The sequence below is a fragment of the Gorilla gorilla genome, chromosome 9 (assembly GCF_029281585.2).
Source record: "Gorilla gorilla gorilla isolate KB3781 chromosome 9, NHGRI_mGorGor1-v2.1_pri, whole genome shotgun sequence".
NCBI classification, from domain to species: Eukaryota; Metazoa; Chordata; class Mammalia; order Primates; family Hominidae; genus Gorilla; species Gorilla gorilla.
This window is the reverse complement of record NC_073233.2, coordinates 39,695,808-39,721,602: the sequence shown is the minus strand read 5'-3', so window position 1 is coordinate 39,721,602 and position 25,795 is coordinate 39,695,808. Positions and strand designations below refer to the sequence as shown.

Sequence of the window (25,795 nt, the reverse complement as noted above, 5' to 3'; positions counted from 1 at the left end):
GACGCTCCGACATAGCCTACACTGCTCATATTTCTGCTTTATTTTCTTTAAAGTTATTATGAGACCAAACTTAAAAAAAAATTTATTAGGAAACTTCCCCCCCTGCTGGCCATAATACAACATAGCAATACTATATTGAACGGCATTACTAAACGTCAAACTGAAAATAAACTCGAAATAACTAATCTTGCAAACTGCCTACCCACAGACCAGCTCTGGCCTGAAGACAACTTGTGTTTGGTATACACCATGTCTCAAATAATTTTTTTAAAAAACTTTTGAGTTAGTTGCCAATATCTGACATGCATATTTCTGTGTTTTCTCCAAAAAGTAGACATTGGTGCCCATTTGGTCTGCCATCCTACTTGTGTTTCCTGATTCCTTTGGGTGGGGCTTTGACTCTCCACTCGGCCAGTCCCCACTCAGTCTGCTTCATCTACTTATGGCATCTGCCCAGCCCTTGCTGCTTTTAAGTTTGCAACCCCAGGCTCTCTCAGTTTGCCAATGAGTACACTGAAGCCCAAACTTGCTCAAAATCATACTACCTATAGTAGCAGCAAAGCAGATAATGAAATATGGGCCTCCTAAATTGCATTCAACAGATGTTTATTGATTTCATTCATCTATTTAACAAATGTTTTAGTGCTGACTGTGGCCAGGTACATAGCAAATGTCAAAGAAACAGAGTCTGCAGGATTAAAATGGCCTTTGTCTTTAGAGCTTACAGTTAGTGCAAAGAGCAGGTGGGCAATGCAAGAAATATAATGAAAGTGATGAAACAAGGGATAAGGGAACTGTGGCGATGCTGCAGCACAGTTCCTGCTCTCACCTCAGCACCTGGTTCAAGTTCATCATCATCATTGAGAATACAAATATTACCAAGATTTTCTAAATAATGTCCTCAAACCCTAGGGCCCACATTGATTCAACATTCACTGGGCACAAGTGCTAAATATTAGAGAAAGAGTAGTAAATGCTGCATTTACTACATTACTTCTCCCAAGCATGCCCTCTAAAATAGTCACTCATTCATCTCCCTGTTCATCCTGCCTTCGGAATTACCATCTGCAATCAGTGTGCTAGGCTAAGAGGGACTCAAGATCAGTAAGATCCACGGAGTGTGCAGTAGTTGCTGGGCAAGCCACATCTCTGCAAAAATAGGAATCAGACATACCCTTAAGTAATGGAGACATGGGATTAAAGCTAAACTAAGAGAAGAGCAAAAACTAATCATGACACCACGATTAAACACCCATGACATCCATGATTGGGAAGTAGTACAAGACAAAGGGATTAGTTTTGTGCCTGACCTGTAAAAATTACTCTGAGTTCTTTGAAACCTGGGCTTTTTGTTGAAATGGCTGATTTCAGATCTGAGACAGAAAAGGTACAAGGTGAGCCCAAGACATTCTTTTGGGCCAGAGAGCAAGGGAACATTCAGACAAATGTGGTGATGTCAAAAAGATTCAGGGGTCTTGAAGATAATTGGTCACTTTAACCTACTGAATAAAGCAAAATCCATGAACCCATAGTGATGACAGAAAAACAGAGAGCGAGAGAGCATGTGTACAGGGAGAAAGCCTGTTTTTACAGAAAGATGCCAGGTCATGAATGTATTTAAGAGAAGGAATGATAGAGTTGAAAATCACTATTTTTGCAATCCCCAGTGTAATAGATTCAGACAGCAATCATTAATGGATGCTAAAAACACCGAGTAAAATGTTATTGATACTTTCAAAGTATCACCCCATCAATGACAGTGGAGAGATTTGCCAGTCATCACTCTTTAACTGTCATCCCTGATAGTGGACAACCTGACGTGACACAATGACACAACTCCTATAATTACCTTTGCACATGGACACCGAATTAAGGCATTAGAACCAGCCTCTACTTTACAGAAAATAGAGATGAGCCAATTAGGACAAACGAACAATCAGACAAATCCAGAATGTACAATATTCTAGCCTGAACTTGTGGCTCATGCCTGTAATCCCAGCACTTTGGGAAGCCGAGGTGGGTGGATCATTTGAGGTCAGGAGTTCAAGACCAGCCTGGCCAACATGGTGAAACCCCATCTCTACTAAAAATAAAAAAATTAGCTGGGCATGGTGATGGGGGCCTGTAATCCAAGCAACTCTGGAGGCTGAGGCAGGAGAATTGCTTGAACCCAGAAGGCAGAGGTTGCAGTGAGCTGAGATCACACCACTGCACTCCAGCCTGGGTGTCAGAGTGAGACTCCATCTCAAAAAAAAAAAAAAAAAAAAAGATGGGAGATGGATGGGGGACTGTTCTGAATTAAAGGTAGTCAGAGACATGCCATAGCCAAGGGCAATGGGTAAATCTTAATTGGCTGGTGGAGTAGGGGGAAAATAGCTACTTGTTTCAAGACATTCTTGACTATGTCTATTTGACTATGTCTAATTTGACTATGGACTGAAAACTAGATAAATGTTAGAGAATTGTTAACTTTGCTAGATGTTATAAGGTCTCATGGTTAGTTGAAAACGTCATTATTGTTACAGATGCATGCTTAAGTATTTTGGAGCAAAGTATGATTAACCAGAAATGGCTCAATTTAAAAACTACACATAAACAAGCTGGGCACGGTGGCTCACGCCTGTAATCCCAGCACTTTGGGAGGCTGAGGCAGGTGGATCATTTGAGGTCAAGAGTTCAAGACCAGCCTGGCCAACATGGTGAAACCCCATCTCTACTAAAAATACAAAAATTACCTGGTGTGGTGGCACGCGCCTGTAGTAGTCCCAGCTACTCGGGAGGCCGAGGCAGGAGAATTGCTTGAACCTGGGAGGTGGAGGTTGCAGTGAGCCGAAATGGTGCCACTGCATTCCAGCCTGGGTGACACAGCGAGACTCCATCTCAAAATAATTAATTAATTAAATAAATAAAATAAAAACTACACATAAACATACAAAGCTAATGAGACCAATGTCAGCTGATGAATCTAGGTGAAGGTTATGTGTGTATTCACTGTACTACTCTCTTTTTCTTGTTTGTATTTTTTAATAAAAAAATAGAAGTATAGAAATTCTACATGAGAAAAAAAGTTGAGTTCTTTGGATTCTCCAGTCACTGAAGAAACAAGCAATTATTAGAATAAATCTGATCACTTTTAAATTTTGCATTTTGGCATTCAAATGTTTGTGCAGTTTGTAAAACATGCAAAATGCCTATAAATTCAATGCTATAGATTGAAGTAGCAAATATCTGTATCTGAAGTTGCTTACATGTACATTAACTATCTGAAAACATACATTTTTATGTTTTAAAAAATCTATTTTTCTGAATTATCCAAGCATACTGTAACCATGTATTACATTTACAATGGAGTAATAAGAAACATTAACATCTGATTTTTCTACTTCAAATAAGCACACTTCTAATTAGGTGTAAGTGTAGTTTCTCAATTACCATTAAGTAAAAAGTTGACACAAAAATTAACATGAAACGGACAACTGACTTAATAAAAGCTAAAACTATAAAACTCCTAGAAGAAAACAAAGGAGAAAGTATTTGAAACTTAGTGATAGGCAAAAATGTCTTAGGACACAAAAAGCATAAATCATGAAAGAAAACATTGATAAGATGGACTTGAACAAAATCCAAAACTTTCGCTCTTCCTAACGCCCTGTTAAGAAACTAAAAGGGTAAGTCACAGACTGGGAGACTGTATTGCTAATACAAACCTCTTAACAAAATATTGTTATTCATCCCTCTCACCTAGACTACTTCAGCAACCTCCTACCTGGTCTTCCAACTCCCACCCTGGCCCTGCAATCTATTCTTCATTCAACAGCCAGACTGATCTTTAAGTTAGGTCATACTGTTTGCCTGCTTAAAATCATCCCATGGCCTCCTACAATATATGGAATTAAATCTACACTCCAATCTTTGGCAAAAAGCCTGCATGCCCACTCTTATAGTTGCATTTTCTATCTCTTGCCACCCACTCAAACACTATGCTCTGGCCATAATGGCCACTTCCTATTTTGCTCATATTAAAAGCTTAACTTGCTGCTCCCTCTGCCAGATATTCTTTCTTTGCATGCCTGATCAGCATTCATTCTCCTTGTCACAGCTCAAGTGTCACCTCACTGAGGCATTCCCTGATATGACCTCTCCAGTCACCCTATCCCCATACCGTCTTCTTTACTTACCCTACCTGAATCTTACTTTAGTCTTCTCCCCTGGGAAAAGGTTAAATCCATAAGAGCAAAAGGACCTCTGTTTTGTCCATTGGTACATGCCCCGTGTATAGTGCTTGAAACATAGCAGATGCTTCAAAAGATTTTTTAAATGACTCACGATGTACCCACTATATGCCAGGCACTGTGCTGGGTAGTTACTGGCTGAATGGTTTAAATGTGTTGCTCAAAGCCCTTTTTTCATCCTATTACCCTGTTTCAGAGAAAAAAAATTTATATTCCTAGATTTATTTAAATAGCTGAATGCTTCTTAGTATTTTTTTCAAGAGGCTAATTTACTTTCAAGTAAATTGCAAAAATCTGAATTTCATCTCTATGTAGGATCAGTGCTTTGACCTAAATGAAAACGTTCATGTTATTTTGAACAACTCACCCTCAAAAGAATGACTAAAACAAAAGAAACAAAAAATAATAATGTGTTAGTGAGGACATAAAGCAACTACAACTTTCATACATTGCTAATAAGTGTAAATTAACTACTTTGGAATAGTGTTCGGCAGTATCTGTATACACCCTATGTCCTAGTAATGCACGTCTACATATATACCCAAAGGAAATGCATGCATATGTTCACCAAGAGATATGGACAAAACATTCATGGCAGCCCTATTCATAATAGCCAGGAGGTAGAAACTATTCAGATGTCAAATGTCCATCAAGAAAATAGTTCTGTATACACACAAAGGATTACTATACAGCAATGAGTATAAATGAACTACACACAACATGGATGTATCTTATAAATTAAATGTTTAACAAAAAATAGCCAGATGCCAAAGAATGCACATATGTTATACTTCAATTAAACATTGATAGGGGAAGGCAGAAATTGAAAATACGTATTCTCACTAATGTGTTCTGGGGGAGTGCTCCCCTAGAAACTTTCCAACTGAGGTTCCTTGAAAGTTAGATCCTTGAATTATGAGGTGTTGGTATTTTAGGACGTAAGTTGGCCTACTACAATCACATTCTTTCGAAGTCATATGTTTTAAGTATTAAAGATACATGTGAATTCCCTATTCATCCACACATATTGAACAGAAATTATTTCTCTCAAAAAATATTTGCGGAAACTTAATATTGAAGGAAAATGGGACAGGGTCATCTTATGGTTGCAGGTAGTCCGGGCACACTGCCTCAGACTTCGGTTTTAAAAGAACTGATAGAAAGTAGATTAGTTATGGTTTGATATCCTGGTGTGTATCTCAGATTCCAACTCATTGACAATGTGACTTTGTGCAAGTTCCCTAAACATTCTGCAGCTATGCCCTCATTTGTGTAACAAAGATAATAATACCTATCTCACAAGGTGGCTTTGAGAGTTAAATAAGATGATGTAAGTTATTAATAGATACTCAATATTGTTAACCTCTCCCTTCCCTACCCCGTAAGGAGTATTGGGGTGGAAAAAAAGTCAACAAGCTGTTTGCTGCAATATATATATTTTAATTCAAAGTGAATCGACAGTAATACACCATAAATTCTTATTTTGACACTCACCAAAATAGTCACCTGGAAAACCCGCTTTTTGTGACAAAGTACAGAAGGCTTGGTCACATTTAAATCACTGAGAACTAGAGAGAAATACTATCGCAAACCGTAATAGACATTACATCCATAAAATTTTCCCAGTCCTTATTGTAATATTGCACAGTGCAATTGCTACATGGCAAACTAGTGTAGCATAGGAGTAAAAGCAAAAACAAATAAACCAAAGAAAGCCACAAGTCTAAAATTGTTAAACAATTAACAGTTCAAACTTAGTAATCAAATCTATATCATTGGATTCATTAAAACAAATCTTCCTACACCTTGCAGTGTATGATTTAACTTTTACTTAACACAGTCCAAGTTTAAAATTAGCAGATTTTAAAAATGAAAATGTTTTGCTAATACAGTAACATATTTAATTAAACACCCTGGAGGAAAAAAAAAAACAACTAAATATCAGGATATTTGATTTAAAAAACATTTTGCAAATTAAAATAGTATGCAAATATGCAACTCGGAAATCATGCAGTGTTTTATTTAAGAAAGCATTAAAACTGAAGAAAACTGGTCAAAATGGTTTTTAAAAGGTATAAATCCAGATTACTTTGTCAATATGCTAAATTAAGAATTTAGCAGAATTTTGAAATTTATTTTAAAATACATTAAAATGCCCATGATTGCAATTAAAGAGCAGTGTAGTTAACTGGGATATACCTTTATCAAACATTAATACTGTATTATGAAAATGTTGAAGTTTACCACTTATGTCAATTTAACAAGACTGCTTTAAGTCTTGGAAATTAAAGACAAAAAATACAACATTTCAGAGTAGTAAACATGGCCCTAAACAAAAAGAAAACTCTGTCGGTTTTGTACCTGTTGTGATACAATCAATCCTTTGCACTTGGTGTTTCTGAAACAATGTGTTGCCAGCATTGATTCTTTCCTAAGAAGTGAGCAGATCCTAATAATCTGCTGGAACATATAAATAAAATTAGAAGGCTGTGGAGGGCAGCAAATTTACTTAAATAGTGACCCCATAAATGTGTCATCTGTAAATAATCTTTTAAATTAATCTTAGGCTACTCCTTTTTAAACATTTAATTTTTTATATATATATATTTCTATTTGTATAAAATGCATAGAATTAATTACTAAAAACACTGAAACTTGTGGGGAAAATTAAGTCCTTCATTTTCAGTGTGACTAAAAATGTACTGCTGGTTTTTACTTTATGATCTAATACTGTAATTTTTAAAATCAATTTCAGGCACATTTATTTCATTGATGATTATTAAATAAAACACTGCTTGTGTTAATGGAGTAAAGAAAACTTATCCATTATTAGCTTATTGTGAATGCTGTACTAGAGCTGTACTAGTGGTATACAATTCATTTATCAAAGAAATGCTGTAAATCCAAAACATCTAGAGTTTTACACTCAAATGCTTTGTACTGTTTATTCCAGTAAATGCTGTAAGATTATATTCCAGATTCTTAAGGAAAAAAGTTAAGTCAAGCCTGCAAGATACAGCTTTCTCAAGTGTCTACAATGCCAGTATGAAAATAAAAAATTAAGTTACATTGATACATCCAAGTTTTTTTAATATGCAGTGATGAGCACAAACATTAATAGAGATAAAATACTGATGCAAATAACACACCCCAAAATAACAAATGCAATTATTTTCCACCATTTACAATACAGTAGTTACAATGACACTCCAAACAGAAAAGCAAAGTAAAAAAATCAAAACCCCAATTTCTATTCATGTAATTAGACTTATACAGAAATTAGAAGGCTAAATAACAACTAGTTAATCACCTAATTTCACAGCTATCTGAAGTGGCAATCGTTATATAGCAGCTTATCTATGATACATTCAAGATAAATGATACAATTTATTACTTGCCTGTAAGCTAAAACACAGCCTCAATTTAATACCTTTCCTTAAATTCCACCTTTACACTACAATATACTTGAGGTCTATGCAAAAAGTAGCTACCTTTATATAGGAAATGGATGATTAAGTCTTTGGTGCTGTAAAAGCAACTTCATTTAAACAGACATAACCACTACCATCACCACCACCCAAAAAAGAAAAAAATGTCGGGGAAGGGGGGAACTCAACACACTTCCTAGAAAGAAAAAAAAGCATGTAATTTCTGTCCCTGACGGAATGTATTAAATAAGCAAACATCACCAACAAGCAAAACAAGTACTGCAATGTAAAAATACTTTAAAAAAAAAAAAAACCCTCTCACATGCATAAATCAAAAATTGCACACAAAGAACTCACATCTTTTCAAGCTTCAATAGTAAAAGTTCTGCTACTATTTATTAAATACTGCATGGTTTGCCCAAGCTAAGATAAAACCACATCATGAATCAATGAGCATTTTGCATTTTATTATCTACCCAAAGTCATGCCTACTGTACCTCTAAACATTTTATTAAGTCCAATTATACAGCAAACACTCTCAAAATAAACTTAGATTGTATTGCAGTTTCACTTAACAGTATATAAAATGCTGTGCTGTGACAGTTATCAACTATCCATTAGATACTGAATCAATTTTTCTTAAGCACTACTAACTGCTTGCTTTTCTTGAAGCTAGATCATTCTGAAAAATCAGACAGCAGAATTCAGCTATAGCAAACATGCTGCCCTCTTAGTAAGGAAAAAAACAGCTACTACCTGAAATCATACCACACAAAACCAAAAATGAACATTACGCTATCAAAAGGAAACTAAATAGTAGGTCTGAATTTTAAGTGCTGCAGTCCTCAACATTTATATATAGGTAATAACATTAACAACCTCAAATATTTAAGGCACTATGTGTAGGAACGGTTTACAACGCAGCTGAGATTATTAGAACAACATTTAAGAGCAAAGTCTAGGCAACATTTTGCCCATGCAAAAGACACATGCAAATGTAAAGAACAATAGCTCAATTTCTTAGGTAAGTGACCCAACATTTATACACTAAGACACGGATAATACAATTCACTTGTATGCTGTAATTCTGACATATGTGCATCTGTTGCTCTAAGTCTGTACACAGAATGGCTTCCCAAATGTAGACGTGTCTTGCACTAGTTAGAAGGCAATTTATAAAAAATAGCAGGAGCAAAACTGGACTTCTGCTCCCATAAGTCACCTGTCTAGAGTTACTACATAAGAAGATAACATGACCAAAGACAAGTTATACCAAATGTGCAAAACACATCAAAAGTGAGTTTTTAAAGCTCAAAGTTGTTTAAATTGCACCCAAGTCTACATGATTCAAAAATAATTTTCTTGTGCCATGGCTAATATTTATTAAATACCATGTTTTTATTTTTAATCAAATGTTTGTATCATTGAGCTTCCCCAATATACTGTTTTTCACATATATGGATACTGGCTGAGTTTTGTTGGACTCAGTGGAAATCCAGTATATGCAGGTGATGCTGCAATGTAAGAATGTGGTGGGAAGATTGGTTTGTACTGAGTCTGATGAATGGTTGGGGACGGTAACAGACGGGGATTTAAGCCCACTGGGACTTGGTGAACTATGCCACTGGGATGGGAGATATTATAAGTTGGATGCTGTAACATAGGTCTTGAGGTACACGGAGAGGCTAACAGGTGGGCCACTGGTGCAGCACTACTGAGGGTGGCTGATGATGGGTATGGAAGTAGAGTAGGCTGTCCTCCGAGGTGTGTATTTCCAGCCAGGTGGGCATGCACTGCTGTGTGATTGGGACTTCCATGAGAAAGAGTGAATGGATTACTGGTAACACTAGTAGGAATATAAGCTTGCTGTCTTCTGTGCCCAAAGTTTCCATTCCACTCTTGATGCCCAGATCCAAAGTGCTGAACCTATCCACAAAGAAAAAAAAAATGACTGAATAACATACCTTAAAAGATAAAAGGAAAGAAACAAAGGGAAATTACAATATACCCTTTGTGACTGATAACTCATAGTGGATCTCTCAGAACTAACTTATACTAAGAATAACTAGAGGAGAGAAAAATATCAATTCCATATATATTAGTATTAACATTTTAGTATTTATTACTACATATTATTATAATATAAACACCGCTATTACTGCTGCTAGTACTACCTATTACTATCCCCATCACTACTAACAGCTACCATTTGTGGAGCACTTCTTATATGTAAAGCTAACATTTACATACACAACGTTATTTACTTCTAAAACAACCCATGATATAATTACGATTCCCAGTAACTGTGCTCCAAATCAGATTTGTTGAAAAGACCTGGCCAAGGTAATATATATATATATAGTACATGGCAAAACCAAGATTTGAATCCCCGTCCAACTCCAGTATCTGTGATCTTTTCTTTTCCCAACTGAAACACAACTGCCAAATATAGTGTTGAATAAGATGGAAAGTATTCAGGAAGGTTAATGATGTTCTGAGATAACAGACACACTCTGTTAATATTATGTAAGAGAACCTAAGGACTTAATCTTTCTGAAAAAGGCTACAAGTTCTATGGATAATTTGCTTAATTATCCTATTATTAAGCCAGTTACTCTTTAGCCACTTGGGATAATGAGAAGGGAAAAATTCATTAACACTACATACAGTTTCAGAAGCTTTCTCCTCCACGTGAAAAACAACTGCTAAATTTGAATCCCACAGACTCCTACATATCCACAGATGAACATACCTGACTGAAGTTCAAATGCTGCTGCTGGAATGCTGATGTCAATTTTTGTTGACGAGTACCCACTGCAGAAGACTGGTTTAATCTTCCAGGGGCAGATCGTCCTTTTATTAATGGCTGGCATATAGAATCTGGCGACGAATAAAATATTAAAGAGTTTATGCTTTTTCCTTTTCAAATAAAAAATTAGCAAAGTCTTTAGATATTTTACACAATAGTGATTTGAGAGCCTTAAAATTAAATAAAATCAAAGGAGAGGTCATGGTTTCCAAGCACTGGATAATATTAGAAGATTTCCTCTGTACAATACATAAGGCAGGGTCAAGTCAAAATTCAGAGATGACTTTGGCAACTGCATTCTCAGATTTTCCTAAATTAAGACCGTATTTAAAGGACAACCAGAGAAATGGGAGGACTCAACTTACCTGTGTTTGCCATATGCTCATCGGCATTTAAGCCATTTTCTAGTTCCACTGGTGGCACCACAACAGAACAGACAGCTGGCTTGGTTTCTGTGTCGGCAGAGGATACCAATTCTGTGTTTTCATGAGTGTCCTCCACAAAAGTGCTCTCTGCAAATGGACTGTCATGCCCGGAAGAGTCGGATGTCGGAGAGCCATCCACCGTATCACAACCACTTTCTTGCTCTTCATCTGACATACTACAAAAATAAAGTATTTTTCATGAGTGATATTTTTTTCCAACATTAAATCTAATGTTAAGTAATATTCAGGCTCCAGTGAACTGATGAGAACATTATTCAGTTATTTTATATATAATTACACCTTTTTCCTTGTCCAATAGCACTTTTTCATAAAATTTCTAGACCCTTAAATTAATTCTCTGTTCCAACTGCTAAACCTAATTCTGTTCCATTTCAGGAACATCATTTTGGCATTTTTTTTTCTTCTTTCCCTTCCCATTTGATCCTCAGTAGCAGCTCATAAAATTCCTCTTTATAAATTCCAGATAATTTCATCAAGACATGACAAAAGAGGCACTGCTCCGGATAATTTAAATGAAATATACAAACATATATGCATGTGACTTGGATATTTCAAATTAAATTCTAACATCAGGATATGTGCCTCTGCTGGTAATTTGGGTCCTTGTACCTAACCAGGTATCTGAAAGGTATCCCCACACCTCTGAAGGCCTAGACAGAGCCCCATATTTCTCATCTCTTCCTGACACTCTTGGGCCCTGACAATCTCTCTCTCCTTGGGATTTCTACAGCATTTATTGTCTGTTTCAACCACTCATTCCATACTTACTTACGAATTTGAAGCATCTCTTTTTATACATATTTTTATTTATATATCTTATAAGTATATTTTTATATATATTTTACATGTGAATGCATAGTTATGTACATTATCAATTTTCAAACCATATTATAAGCAACTTTTAAGAAGATACATTAAAATTTCCTTATATTTTCCATAGAGCTTTGGCTATAAGTATGCAATATCATATTTCCTGACTAAGGAAAAAGACATGTAAAATTAAAACTTAAAATTTTTCAAATGTTTGTTGCCACTAAAATAAGATTTTATTTCTTTCTTTCCTTCCCCTCCTTCCTTCCTTTCTAAGAGATAGGGTCTCACTCTGTTGCCCAGGCTATAGTGCAGTGGTGTGATCATAGCTCACTGCAGCCTCAAATTACAGGGCTCAAATAATCCTCCTGCCTCAGCCTCCTGAGTAGCTAGCACTACAGGCATGTGCCACCACGTTCTGCTTTTTTTTTTTTTAATTTTTGGTAGAGGCGGGGTCTCACTATGTTGTCCAGGCTGGTCTCGAACTCTTGGCCTCAAGTGATCCTCCTGCCTTGGCCTCCCAAAGTGCTGGGATTACAAGTGTTGGCCACTGTGCCTAGACTGTGGCTTATCTCTCAATGCGTTAGTAAATCATTCTGCTTAGGACAAGCTTACTATCTTAGCAGTGGTACATGTCGCTGGCCAAAGGATGGGTAAGCCAGGTTAATATGGATAAAACCATGCAAATCAGTCACCAATGGGAGAAAAAAATCATAGTGGACGTCCTGTAGACAGTGGGCCAGTGAGTACTTCATTATGCAAAACATTCCTTTTTAATTTTGCTAAAGTATACGTTTTTATTCCAAATTTAAGTTACAATAGTAGTCTGTGGGGCTGAAATTAAGAATGTGGCTTTTTTATCCTTTCAAAAATAGATTATTTGGCTGGATGTGGTGGCTCACGCCTGTAATCCTAGCATTTTGGGAGGCTGAGGCAGGCAGATCACCTGAGGTAAGGAGTTCAAGACCAGCATGTCCTGGTGAAACCCCATCTCTACTAAAAATACAAAAAATTAGCCAGGTGTGGTGGCAGGTTCCTGTAGTCCCAGCTACATGGGAGGCTGAGGCAGGAGAATCACTTGAACCTGGGGAGGCAGAGGCTGCGGTGAGCCAAGATCACACCATTGCACTCCAGCCTAGGTGACAGAGCCACACTTCATCTCCTCCCACATGCCCCCCAGCAAAAAAAGATTATTTAGTTAGGTATGGTGGCTCACGCCTGTAATCCCAGCACTTTGGGAGGCCAAGGTGGGAGCACTGGTTGAGCCCAGGAGTTCAAGACCAGCCTGTGCAACAGGGCAAGATCCCATCTCTACAAAAACACTTAAAAATTAGCCGGGCATCGCTGTGCGCACCTGTGGTCCCAGCTACTCAAGAGGCTAAGGCAAGAGGATTGCTTGAGCCTGGGAGGCAGAGGTTGCTGTGAGCCGAGATCATGCCACTGCATTCCAGCCTGGGCAACAAAGCAAGACCCTGTCTCAAAAACAAACAAACAAACAAACAAACAAACAAACAAACAAACCTGTGTTTATAAAAACTGATCTAGTTCAAAAATTGTGTTCAAGATAGAAGTCACTGTGGTAAACTGGCAGGTACTTATTAAACAACAGAAAGATCGTAGGCTTTTTAGTAGACTTACTATTTATTACACACTACTATTGAGATTCTTTTACCTATTCGGTCTCTTGCAGGGGGATGGGCTGGACTGCCCTGAGGAGCTGGTACTCAGAGTACTATCAGGACTACTTAATGAACACATCCGATCAATATTCAAAGTGCTCTGGCAAGCTTCACAATCTAGACTACCTTTACATCTAGTGGAAGAGAAAAGGGGAAAACATGAGTCAAATACAAGAAGATACTCTCCAAATAGCCAAAATTTGTATTCTTTAATTAAGGATATGAAACTGTTAAGAATGACCTACATGGACAAAAAGTTAAGGCTTACAGATACAGGGAAAATGCTACAATAATCGTGCTAAATGCTATTTAGAAAGTTCCCTGTCTAGAACTGGGTTATCTAATTTAAAGGTTTTACTCCAGAGTACATTGACAAACAAGAAATAAGTCACAGAAAGTTGTTTTTCGGCACACCAAAGGATGCCATCTATATCCTTTGAGGATGCAGCGTTTGGCACTTACTCTCTGAGTGAATGTCTCTGGGAAGTCTCTTCCTCATCAGTGTCACTGCTGATAGTGATGACACTCACTGCAGGACTCGGGGAGTCGGCAATAATGATGGTTTGCCGCTGTTTGTCTGAAACTGATGAATCAGAGTCCTGTCTGATAGATGTTTCACAGCAATTTCTTGCCTCTCCTTCTGAGTTCTGATTGTCCTGTGTTTCTATACAACTTACTTCCTCGACATCTTTCCCATTAATTATCTTTGGAGAAATAAATGCTGAATGTGGGATATTGGTATTCTGTAATGAATTACTCCTGCAACCAAAGGAATAATTTATAATTTCTATAATCAAAATATGTATAATCAATTGTCTAAGGTATCTTGTTAAACCAAAAAATGAGAACCTTCACTTGTTTGAGTTCATGAATATAACACACTAACAGATCTTGAGTTTTTGTGAAATATAAAATAGCTCTAGAAATATCCATGTAGACTGCATTTACATACATTTAAATAGTCGCTTTTTGGTAAATGTGCTATCTGAATGTCCACAATTGCTACATCACAGGTAGATAACAAATCAAAAGGGCAATAAAGACAATCTTACCAACTGAAAGCATTTATTTCCTCTCTTCCTGGCTCCCATTCCATTAGTTTTACCAAAATACCTCTGAGAAATTGAGAAGGGAGCTGGCTTAGTGTTTGTAACAAAGCTATAAAAGAGGTCATTTTGAATACAACAGAGTGACCCTTTAGAGTACATGCAAAATTCATTTTAAAGATTCTCAAAATGCAGAGGAAAGCTAAAGCACCAATACCAACCTGTTCTGGCACTGTTTATTTTTCTTGGTAGTGGCAGGCTGAGGCCAGACAACATGTGCAATCCCCACACTAACTGGCTGAGGGGCAGATAAAGTTATCTGATTGGTCAGAAGAGGCTGTGGCATCACTGAGTTATAATGATTGCTGCATGAAATCATCTTCCTAGGGAGAAGTTCAGAACAATGTTTTTAATCAAGATCTTTCTTTAATCAAGATCTAGTCTGCAAACTATTCACAAAGTACTTTTGTTTTCAGCTTACCCCCAGTCTCCAAGCCTGTGTGAACCAGCCACACTCTCAGAAGTTAGTGTAGTAGTAGCAGGAGCCAGGGGTGTCACCTGTTGCCAGGCAGGCACCAGCATCTGCTGTGTTCTACCAGACCACGTCTGCTTGCAGCAAAGCAAAACAATAGAAAATAACAAGTTATAAGTAATTGAACGTTACCATATCTTAAACTCAAAACTATCTAAAAGTAACAGCTAACAATTATAAACATTAAAGTCCATAACCTACAAAATGGATTAAATCCCTATCCAGGTCATTTTCATTATTTCCCAAAAGCACAAGCTGATATATGGCAAAGAATGAATGATTACCAACCTGAGAAAGAACTCCTGGTCGGATCTGTAGTGGCTGCACAGCTGGGGCCTGAGTTACAAGTGGAACTGTATTATCTACCCTTATTGAATAACTGGTGGGTTTACCATGTGTTGCAGGAATACCTGTGAAACAGAATAGTTATCAAATAAAAGAAAAAATCTTCCTCTTATTTAACTTATACAATTATTTTAAATTTCAAGAATTGCTTAGATTCTGACAGATTTTTTTTTTTTTTTGAGACAGGGCCTCGCTCTGTTGCCCAGACTGGAGCACAGTGGCATGATCCATACTGTGGCCTCAACCTCCTGGACTCAAGTGGATCCTCCCACCTCAACCTCCTGGACTCAAGTGGATCCTCCCACCTCAACCTCTTGAGCAGCTGGGACCACAGGCATATACCATGCCCAGCTAATCTCTTTAATTTTTGGTAGAGACAGGGTCTATGTTGCCCAGGCTGGTCTTGCACTCCTGGGCTCAAGAGATCCTCCCACCTCGGCCTCCCAAATTTCTGGTATCACAGGCATGAGCCACCACACCCAGCCTTGATTGTGGAGTTATGATACCATTCTCTGCATAAAATTTTCATAACACTAACAGAGCAATCTAGTAGCAAAATGAGGTACTTCTTGTCTACTTTGTGATATACATCATTCCAAAAATTATCATAAAGCTTCCCTTTCTGTTTCAAAATGCATACTACAAAGTTGAACGATTTAATTTTCTTGAAACTTCTCATCTCCGAAGTTTGCTATTGAAGCTTTATTTTCCTTTTTAAATAGTTCAGTCACCATGATAAAGAACATGGAAAGAAGAATCTGGCTTAGTATGCTGACAACCTAGCAGGTGAAGGTTCTTCTTTTCATACAAACTTTTAGCTATGCTTAGTATCTTCTTCTTTAAAACTGTGAAAGAATCTTATGCTCCTGTCACCAAAACAGAAATACATCACAACTTCATAATTTAATGGACATAATGGTTCACATAATGGATGAAAATTCCTGGATGGCACACTCATTTCAACCTCCAAAGGAAAGGCAAAACTAACCTATTTACCAATTTGATGATAAAACTAAGGTTTCCGCAATGTGGCTTAATTGACTAGTATTCTTAGCAGAGAGCTGGAACTCCAGAACAAACATGCTACCATTTTGCTTGCCCACTAGGAAAATTAGAAAGCAGGATTACCAGACATGTTAATCCTGTTAATGTTACTATAATGTTAATATAGCTGTTTGATTCACTGCAAAGCACCTTGCAAATATTAAGTCTTATAATATTGAACTCTGAGAGAGCAAAGTAGTATCACATTCCAACTTAAAGTTTTGACAAGATTTTAGGGACATCCCCGAAGATCAGAAAGTACATTAATGAAAATAATTTCAGCACTTCATAATTCCAGTTTATTGTAGCAGTTACTTTCAACATGTGCTTGCAAATTATTTAAATATAATATAATCAATTTGGGGATAAATGTGATGTTGAGTGTTTCTCTTCAGGCATAAGAGAAAAATACTACAATTGTTTTCTTTCTCTATTGTAAAACAACCTCAAATTTTCTATTTCACAGATGTAAGTGTTAATCCTAAAGAGAATGTCCATTTCAGCCTGTTTATTTTCTTCACTGAGACTGTTACCTTACTACCATACCAGGGTATTCTACTCTCTGTGCTCCACCTAAAGAGCCAGGTATGAGTCAAGTTTAATAAAAATCTTCTTACTCCTGCTAAAAAGCCTGTCTTGATCATCCAATTCTCCAAGACATGGAATATAAGCACACCCAGGCAGTGTAGATACATTGCAATATATAGACAATCTCTTCAAGAAAAAAAAAAATCTCTTCACTTTGACAAGGATGAACAGAGAGAGCAAATTTCCAAATCTGAACAAAAATCTCATTACCTGTAAATTCTCTCCACAAGCAATGCCTTAAGATGAGAAGAATTCTCCTATATACCCTCTCCACAGGAGATCTAATTTTTGATCAGATTCAACAGTGGGATAAGATCTTAATTTTTGTATAGTTAGTTATTAGGTTAGCTGAAACTTTATCTTTGATTATATTTGCTTTAATACTTGGAAGACAAGGCATAAAAAGCTTATGAATATTATTTTAGTATAACAGAAGAGAATTTTGCTGGAATATATTTTACTCTAATATAGTAGTTGTCATCTAGAGGGGATGAATACCTAACTTTTCAGGTCACTAAATAATTTTAAAAGCTTGTTTAATATATAAAACACTCAGATGTTAAATAAAAGCTTAGCTGATTTTTAAAAATAAACTGACTTTTTAAAATAAGCACAGTCTTATGGATATAGTATTTATATACCTATACCTACATATTATAATATCTAAAATATATTAAATGCATTAAACATGATAGCTCCAAAGTAAAATTTTTAAGTCAAAGGGATAAAGTTTATTTTAAAATACAAACCACAATGGTACCATAATTACTATCTCAAATAGCTGCCCAATAATTATTTTAAAATGTTTCTTGTAAATGGATTGACACATTCTGAAGGGAAAGGGTAAAATGAAGGGGAGGGGCAAGAAGCCCAACGCTGAAATTTTCTACATTACAATTTCTATATAACATCTACCCGTTAGATACTAAGACTGATTAGAGGGAGTGCTTTCATTTCTAAGGCAGACACTCTACTAAGAAGAGAAACAACATATTTACAGAGCCTGCCTGGCCTGTTGCTGCAACTGCACCTGTTATAAAAGCTAAAACATATTGTGCTTCTTCTCACTAGTAATTCTAATTCAAAAGTGCTGTTCATGACATTTAGTGGGTTAATGAGTCTGTGACAGTAATTCTTTTCCTTCGATTATCCCATATTATAAACCACTGATATAGTTGTTACTTTATGTACAGAAAGGTTTCTAACTTTTCATCAATTATAAGCCATATAAAAAATAAAAGATTTTTCTAACCTCATTGAAATGTTTTAAGAATTATGCTCAATGCTGTTTAGAAATGTGTCTCCGAAGTCTCTTTAAGTTTTTGCCAAAGAAGCTAGGCTCTGAAAAAAAACCTGCTATTCCAAATCTTTGTGAAATATACCACAGTATAAGTGGTGACCCTCAAACTGATTTTGGTACATGGGAGGGATTACTAGAACCAAATAACCTACTTGTTAGTACAGATTATAAATTTAAGTGAAAATGCATTTGTCAAGATAACACAAGTGATAATTGATTAAAAAAAATTTTTAAACAGCAATCTTGCATGCTGAAGTATTTAGAAGTAGTGTCATAAAATCTACCATTTAATTTCAAATAGTACATGTATGTGCACTGTAGGTAGGTAGATTGATAATGCAAATATGGTAAAATAGTAACACCTGTTGAATCTAGGGTAGAAAACATATTATTCTTTCAATTTTTCTGTATGTTTGAAATTCCTATAATAAACACTTGGGGGAAAAAACTGAAAAACACAACAGCATTATATTGTTAGCATCTATTATTCCTAACACTACAATGATGTGGGCATTTTTATTACCAGAAAGTAATAAAAATGTCACTGTTACAGATACTCACAGACCACCACTGTGGCCACTGGGCCACAATTTCACCTTCAGAATCAACCATCTAAGTTGCCCTTTTATTATACTTTCTATGATATAAATCCTTCTCCCAATGATACATTACTTGAAAATCCAATATATAAAAACAATGAAAATAAAGCTACCCCGATAGAACAACAGTAACTAAAGATCTGACCTGTTTTTACATCTCTTATTACCAGCAAATCAAGTCAACAAACATATTCTTGGTTCTTTATTTGGTACTGAGGTAAATATTAAAATAAAAAAAGTTTTAGAGTTGCTTGAATGCTTAAAATTAAAAAATCAGAGGCTGGGCGCAGCGGCTAATGACTGTTAATCCCAGCACTATGAGAGGCTGAGGCAGGCAGATCACTTGAGGTCAGGAGTTCGAGACCAGCCTGGCCAACATGGTGAAACCCTGTACATATTAAAAATACAAAAATTAGCCAGGCATGGTGGTGCATACCTGTAACCCCAGCTACCTGGGAGGCTGAGGCATGAGAATCACCTGAACTCAGGAGGTGGAGGTGCAGTGAGCCAAGATCGTGCTACCACACTCTAGCCTGGGCAACAGAGCAAGACACTATCTCAAAAAAAGACACACACACACACACACACACACACACACACACACACACACACACACACAAAATCAAATAATCCTTCAGAATCAAAATATATTAGAGTTAGAAATGGCCAATATATTATCTATTCAGGCTATTTCCTTCTACTAAGGCTGAAATAAGTAAACAGGCTAGTCTACAATGATACAGCAAACAGGAGAAACAGAATTAGATTCCAGGTGTCCTGACTCAGTACCAACTGTTTTCATTTACTCTGTACAGTATCACCACTAAGTTGGACATGTTGGTTTAGGGCCCCATATGTAATTGACCTCTTGCATTAACTAGATGTTAAAGCTTAGCAAGGACAAAATCCCAGGAAAGGACTTAGGAAGTAGGGTTTTAGTCCAGTTATTCCAGTAGTGAGGTTTGCTGCTATGATTCTCTAGAAACCACTAAGAGATTTCCTAGTTTAAGAATGTATAGCCAGCCAGGTACGGTGGCTCACGCCTGTAATCCCAGCACTTTGGGAGGCCGAGGCAGGTGGATCACCTGAGGTCAGGAGTTCAAGACCAACACGGAAAAACCCCGTCTCTACTAAAAATACAAAATTAGCCAGGCGTGGTGGCGCATGCCTGTAATCCCAGCTTCCCAGCTACTCGGGAGGCTGAGGCAGAATTGCTTGAACCCGGGAGGCGGAGGTTGCAGGTTGCAGTGAGCCGAGATCGCGCCATTGCACTCCTGCCTGGGCAACAAGAGCGAAACTCTGTCTCAAAAAAAAAAAAAAAGAATGTATAGCCTCTTCAAAGGTATTCTGTCACCCATTCCGCTTGAGGATTTAATTGGCTATTTTTATTTAATGAAGGGACATTAATGTAATTGAAATCAATCCATTATTTATTACCTAAGCTATCAATAAAGACTATAATATTTTGGGACAAAACTCTTTTGACCAAAATTTTAAATAACTGAGCTCTCAGTCACTTTTATGTTTAGTATTGGTAGATAAATGTCTAAAACAGTGATACCCAGTATAGGCCAACCTGTAGCTTCCCAAGTTCATTCATTCCTATTAAGGTATTTTATCATGCTAGACTCTACAGGAAATACAATTATCATATGACCCATTTTGTTAGTGATGACTGTAACGGAGTTCCAGTCAAGAAATGAGTGTCACTGGTCTGAAGGCTTATTGAACAGCTTAAATTTTTTTTTTTTTTTTTTTTTTCTGAGACAGAGTCTCACTGTGTCGCCCAGGCTAGAGCGCAGTGGCACAATCTTGGCTCTCCGCAACCTCCACTTTCCAGCTTCAACCTCCATTTCCCAGCTTCAGCCTCCTGAGTAGCTGGGACTACAGGCACGCACCACCATACCCAGCTAATTTTTTGTATTTTAAGGAAAGCTGAGGTTTCACCATGTTGGCCAGGCTGGTCTCAAACTCCTGGCCTCAAGTGATCCGCCTACCTCAGCCTCCCAAAGTGCTGGGATTACAGGCGTGAAACACCGCACTTGGTCTGAACAGCTTAAATTAAATTCAAATGTAGCATTAAATGCAGCAAAAATTATACAATATATTTAATGAACAGATTCCTAAACTTATTTCAAAATAAAGCATGCCTAGATTCAAAGCAAAATTTAAATAAAATAATACCTTGAATAGCTGGGGGACAGATAATCAATGTCTGCTGAAAAGCATCACCACAACCAAACTGAGCAGTTCCTGCCTGCAGAGGTATTCCATGGTGCACAACTGAATGAGCAGATGTGGTCAATGCCTGAAACAACCAGCACATTATACAGAGCACATTATACAGAGCAGTCTTCTAAATGAAATACACACACTGTATAAATAGAATTCAAACACATTTCTTAAGATCATAATTCTACTATTAAAATGTGTCCAGAAAATGAGAACAAAAACAAGCTGCCGAAATTAAAATTTAAAAACTGATTCTACTGACCTCTACTTTTGGTAGAGTTGTGGCATAGAAGGGCAGGTGAAAGGTATTGAGAGAATGAAGAGAGGAATGGAAAAAAGTGAATTTGAGTAGATATGTTCCAATTATTACCTTGAAATTTTAAGAGATTTGGTAAAAAACAGGTATAGTAAGACCTCACAGCACTGTACATTCTAACAACTGACACCAAACTTCTGTATATATCAAAAGTAAAATGAGCAATCATTAAAAAAAGACCCTAAGTTATTAATTACTACACATTCTTACCTGACTTCTTAATGTTCCGATTTTAGTAAAATTTGCAGTCAGTGTAGCAGTACTGCTTGAAGCAACTGGTCTTAAAAGTGAAGTTTTGTTGTGATTATTTGTGTCACATGAATTTAGGTGGGACTTACAAATATCCATAATATGAAAACAGGACTTTACACTGTAAAAGAAAAAGTGAAGGTATTACAGTATTATTTTAAATGCTTAGTTTTAAATTGAGGTACATTGACAAAATAAAAAAATTATTCCTAAAAGAAAAAAATCCTAATTTGCACTTAATCTGCTTCTTTCCAATAGTATTTCTAACAGGAAATCTTACCAGAAAAGATTAAGTTTCAGAGCAAGTAAAAGTATATATTCTGCAATATTTTTCTTAAAACAGTAAAACCACAGTAAGCATTTTTTGGTTAGCATGCAATAATTTTACGATCCCCTACACAAAAAACTTTTTCCGAAATTTCGAGATCTCCACACCACTAAATTAACAGTACCAAAGAGTTGTTATCATGTTACTTTCAAAGTGACTGTATATGAAAAACATTAGGACATTTTAAGTGTTTGAGGGGAAAATGTAACTGGGCTGTAGAAAAACGTAATTTTTAAGAACAATTCACAATGATAAATATTGGATTCATTCCTATGCCTTCTTCATTTTGTCTTTTTAAATACTGAAGGAAGCTATTTTAAGTCACTTAAATTTACTCCCTTCATCTCCCAAAATATGTCTGAGGTTCAAAGAATTTGTAAGATTTGGCCAGGTGCAGTGGCACATACCTGTAGTCCCAGCACTTTGAGAGGCCAAGGTGGGTGGATCACTTGAGCCCAGAAGTTCGAGACCAACCTGGGTGACATGGTGAAACCCCATCTCTATGAAAAATTTGCCAGGCATGGTGGCGTATGCCTGTAGTCCCAGCTACTCAGGAGGCTGAGGTGGTGGGAGGAGCACTTGAGCCTGCGAGGCGGAGGTTGTAGTGAGCAAAGATTGTGCCACTGCACTCCAGCCTGGGCAACTGACAGAGCAAGACCCTGTCTCCAAAACAAACAAACAAACAAAACACAAAGAATTTGTAATATTTAAGGCCTTTGGAATTTTAGTATATATTCTTCCCTACTGACCTATGATCTACTGACCCATGAAAAACCTCCTTTTCTTCAAAATGCAGGAGAAAAAGAGGAAAAAGAAAAGCAAAAGTTGTGGGGGAAAAAAAATGTAAAATGGAAGTTGCACGACTCAAAATATGATAGAACCTACAGTGTAGGAAAACTGAAATGTGACTTGAAAGAGAAAACTGTTAGCATTTCCTTTTATATATGCCTGGTTATTAAGGTAAGAAAGTCATGTATAATAAAAACAAAACCACTCAGTCTTATTTTTAGTATCGCATTTTGGAGAAGGAACACTGGACTGCAATTCAGACTTGGGTTCTAGTTCCCTGACACTTACTGGTGTATGTGAACTTGGTCAAGTTAGCTTAGCCTCTTTTGACTCAGGTTACTTGTATTTAATGAAGAAAAGTAATTTCTCTGATGTAGTCATTTTCTACAGACTTATTTTTTTTTAGAACCACTTTAAAAGATCTTAAAGTAACATACTGGTTGCTATGAGGGAAATCTAGAAGATGTTTCATATTAACAAAAGGATGGTTCAGGGTCTCAGCTGGAGTAATTCTTAAATCTGCATCAATCAGCAACATTTTCTTCAACAGACTAACAAATTCTCTTCTATCAGCTTTCTCAGCCAAAAGATCACTTCCTTCCAAATCCATCACTGTGTTCACCTAAGAAATCAAAATTTCAAGCCATCAAGTAAAAATAAGTCACAGAGAGTAGTATAAATTCCACAGTTAAAAAATAAAACAAAAATCACAACACAGGAGAGGAGAGGGAACTACAATTATCTTAAAACAAAGAAGAACAATTAATATTAACAAATCCTCAAAATGTGTTGAGGTACCAAATAGGATTCAAAGCATAAAAGAAGTTTTTAAAAATTAAACAAATATCCATTTCTAATGAAATATAGGGAAATCTGTTGGCTAGGATTTTTCCTTTCAAAGCAAAAACTTTTTTACTAAAGAACGAATAGGTAAATTAAAATTTTGATAACGACAAATGCAATTTAGTTCCTGAAAGGTTGAAAACAGAATCAGTTTCATTTGAAAAACTTAAAAACAGCATGGACTCTGTAGCCATTTAAAAACTGAGTAACATGTTTTGGGCCCCTTGGCATTCAAGTCTACCATCTAAGCACGTAAGATTAACAAATGTGGCTATGGTACTCACATGCGCTATATCATCCAGACTGTTGAAAATGTATTTTCTGGCTTCTTTAGACTTCATTCCTGTCTCTGCCTCATGCTCTTCCAATGTCTTATTGCATATATCAAAGGGAAAAAAGAATACATTATTACAAATTTCTTTAATCCTGGCACATTTAGTCTAATATATTAAATATTCTAAGGCAAATAGTAATTTCAAAAGAGACACTATCAAAAATGTATTTTTTAAAGTATACGCAAAAAAAAATGAGAAGTGCTTGGTTTAGGCCAAGAAAAATATTACAAATGTAACAAACCCCATAAAGAAAATAACTAGGCCGGGCACGGCGGCTCACGCTTGTAATCCCAGCACTTCGGGAGGCTGAGGCGGGTGGATCACGAGGTCAAGAGATCAAGACCATCCTGGTCAACATGGTGAAACCCCGTCTCTACTAAAAATACAAAAATCAGCTGTGTGGGGTGGCGCATGGCTGTAGTCCCAGCTACTTGGGAGGCTGAGGCAGGAGAATCACTTGAACCCAGGAGGCGGAGGTTGCAGTGAGCCAAGATCGCGCCACTGCACTCCAGCCTTGCAACAGAGTAAGACTCTGTCTCAAAAAATACAATAATAATAATAATTGTTTATGAAGTTAATTATTGAGGATTTACTGATTCCTCCAAAGATCCTAGCACACTTGGGATATGTAGTAAGTAGTGAGATTCATTCCCTGTCCTATAAAGTGTAATAATGTAGAACTGAGAAGATAAACACACAACACAAATGTAGTTATACACATAAAAGTTTTTTTAATTTAAGATGAATTAATAATTATGTTGTTGAATTAGAGTTAGTGAAGTTATTCCAAGAGGGCTTTCTTCTTAAAGAAGGAAGAGGGCTGGGCACAGTGGCTCACACCTGTAATCCCAGCACTTTGGGAGGCCAAGGCAGGCGGATCACAAGGTCAGGAGTTCAAGAGCAGCCTGGCCAACATGGTGAAACCCTGTCTCTACTAAAAATACAAAAATTAGCCAGGCATGGTGGCAGGCACCTGTAATCCCAGCTACTTGGGAGGCTAAGGCAGGAGAATCGCTTGAACCTGGGAGGTGGAGGTTGCAGTGAGCCGAGATTACACCACTGCGCTCCAGCCTGGGCAAGAGAGCAAGACTTTGTCTCAAAAAAAAAGAGAAAGAGAGAGAGAAGGACGGGGCCAGGCATGGTGGATCACGCCTGTAATCCTAGCACGTTGGGAGGCGGAGGTGGGCAGTTCTCTTGAGGTCAGGAGTTCAAGACCAGCCTGGCCAACATGGCAAAACCCTGCCTCTACCAAAAATATAAAAATTAGCCGGGCATGGTGGTGTGAGCCTGTAGTCCCAGCTACTTGGGAGGCTGAGGCAGGCGAATTGCTTGAACCCAGGAGGCAGAGGTTGCAGTGAGCCAAGATGGCGCCACTGCACTCCAGCCTGGGCGAGAGAGAGAAACTCCATCTCAAAAAATAAAAACTAAAAAAATTGAAAAAAATAAAATAAAATAAAGAAGGACCAAAAATGAAAATTCAAAAAAAGGAAGAAATATAGTAAAATGTAAATAGACATGGAAGGTATTATCCATGCATATGAGGCATCTTAGAAAACTAGTCTTCTAAATATTCTATTTTTTAATGAATTACCTTTAATCTCCAACCAGAATGAGACATATCTGTTTCTTTGCAAAAAAATCTTGTGGATTTAGTACCCACATTTAACAACTGTTCTCCTGGCAAACCTTGAGTCTGAGAAATGTATCGAATCTGAAAAATAATTTACAGAACAGAATAGTTTATTCTTTCATGTGACAGAACACTTAAGTCAGACACTAGGCTGTATGTTAGGTCAGGTATGAAAATACATAGTCTATGCCCTCAAGAAATGCACTGTCTAGTGG

The 25,795-nt window shown here is 37.0% G+C and overlaps 1 protein-coding gene across 4 annotated transcripts in view; it reads right to left on the bottom strand.

Annotated features, from left to right (window-relative positions):
* Positions 1-5,651: 5,651 nt before the first annotated feature.
* Positions 5,652-25,795, bottom strand: part of HIPK3 (homeodomain interacting protein kinase 3) — a 100,169-nt gene continuing 80,025 nt past the window's right edge. For 2 of the 4 annotated variants that reach the window (XM_031016161.3, XM_031016162.3), the window contains exons 4-17: positions 25,542-25,661; positions 23,900-23,986; positions 23,210-23,394; positions 21,617-21,776; positions 21,043-21,166; positions 15,271-15,392; positions 14,932-15,056; positions 14,672-14,833; positions 14,457-14,519; positions 13,867-14,163; positions 13,398-13,538; positions 10,835-11,070; positions 10,413-10,540; positions 5,652-9,586 (exon numbers count right to left, since the gene is read on the bottom strand). In XM_031016161.3, coding sequence (XP_030872021.1) covers positions 9,110-9,586; positions 10,413-10,540; positions 10,835-11,070; positions 13,398-13,538; positions 13,867-14,163; positions 14,457-14,519; positions 14,672-14,833; positions 14,932-15,056; positions 15,271-15,392; positions 21,043-21,166; positions 21,617-21,776; positions 23,210-23,394; positions 23,900-23,986; positions 25,542-25,661 — 2,427 coding nt within the window. In that variant the 3' untranslated portion in view covers positions 5,652-9,109. The remainder of the gene's footprint in view (positions 9,587-10,412; positions 10,541-10,834; positions 11,071-13,397; positions 13,539-13,866; positions 14,164-14,456; positions 14,520-14,671; positions 14,834-14,931; positions 15,057-15,270; positions 15,393-21,042; positions 21,167-21,616; positions 21,777-23,209; positions 23,395-23,899; positions 23,987-25,541; positions 25,662-25,795) is intronic. The other 2 variants (XM_031016163.3, XM_031016164.3) reach the window with 1 other exon arrangement.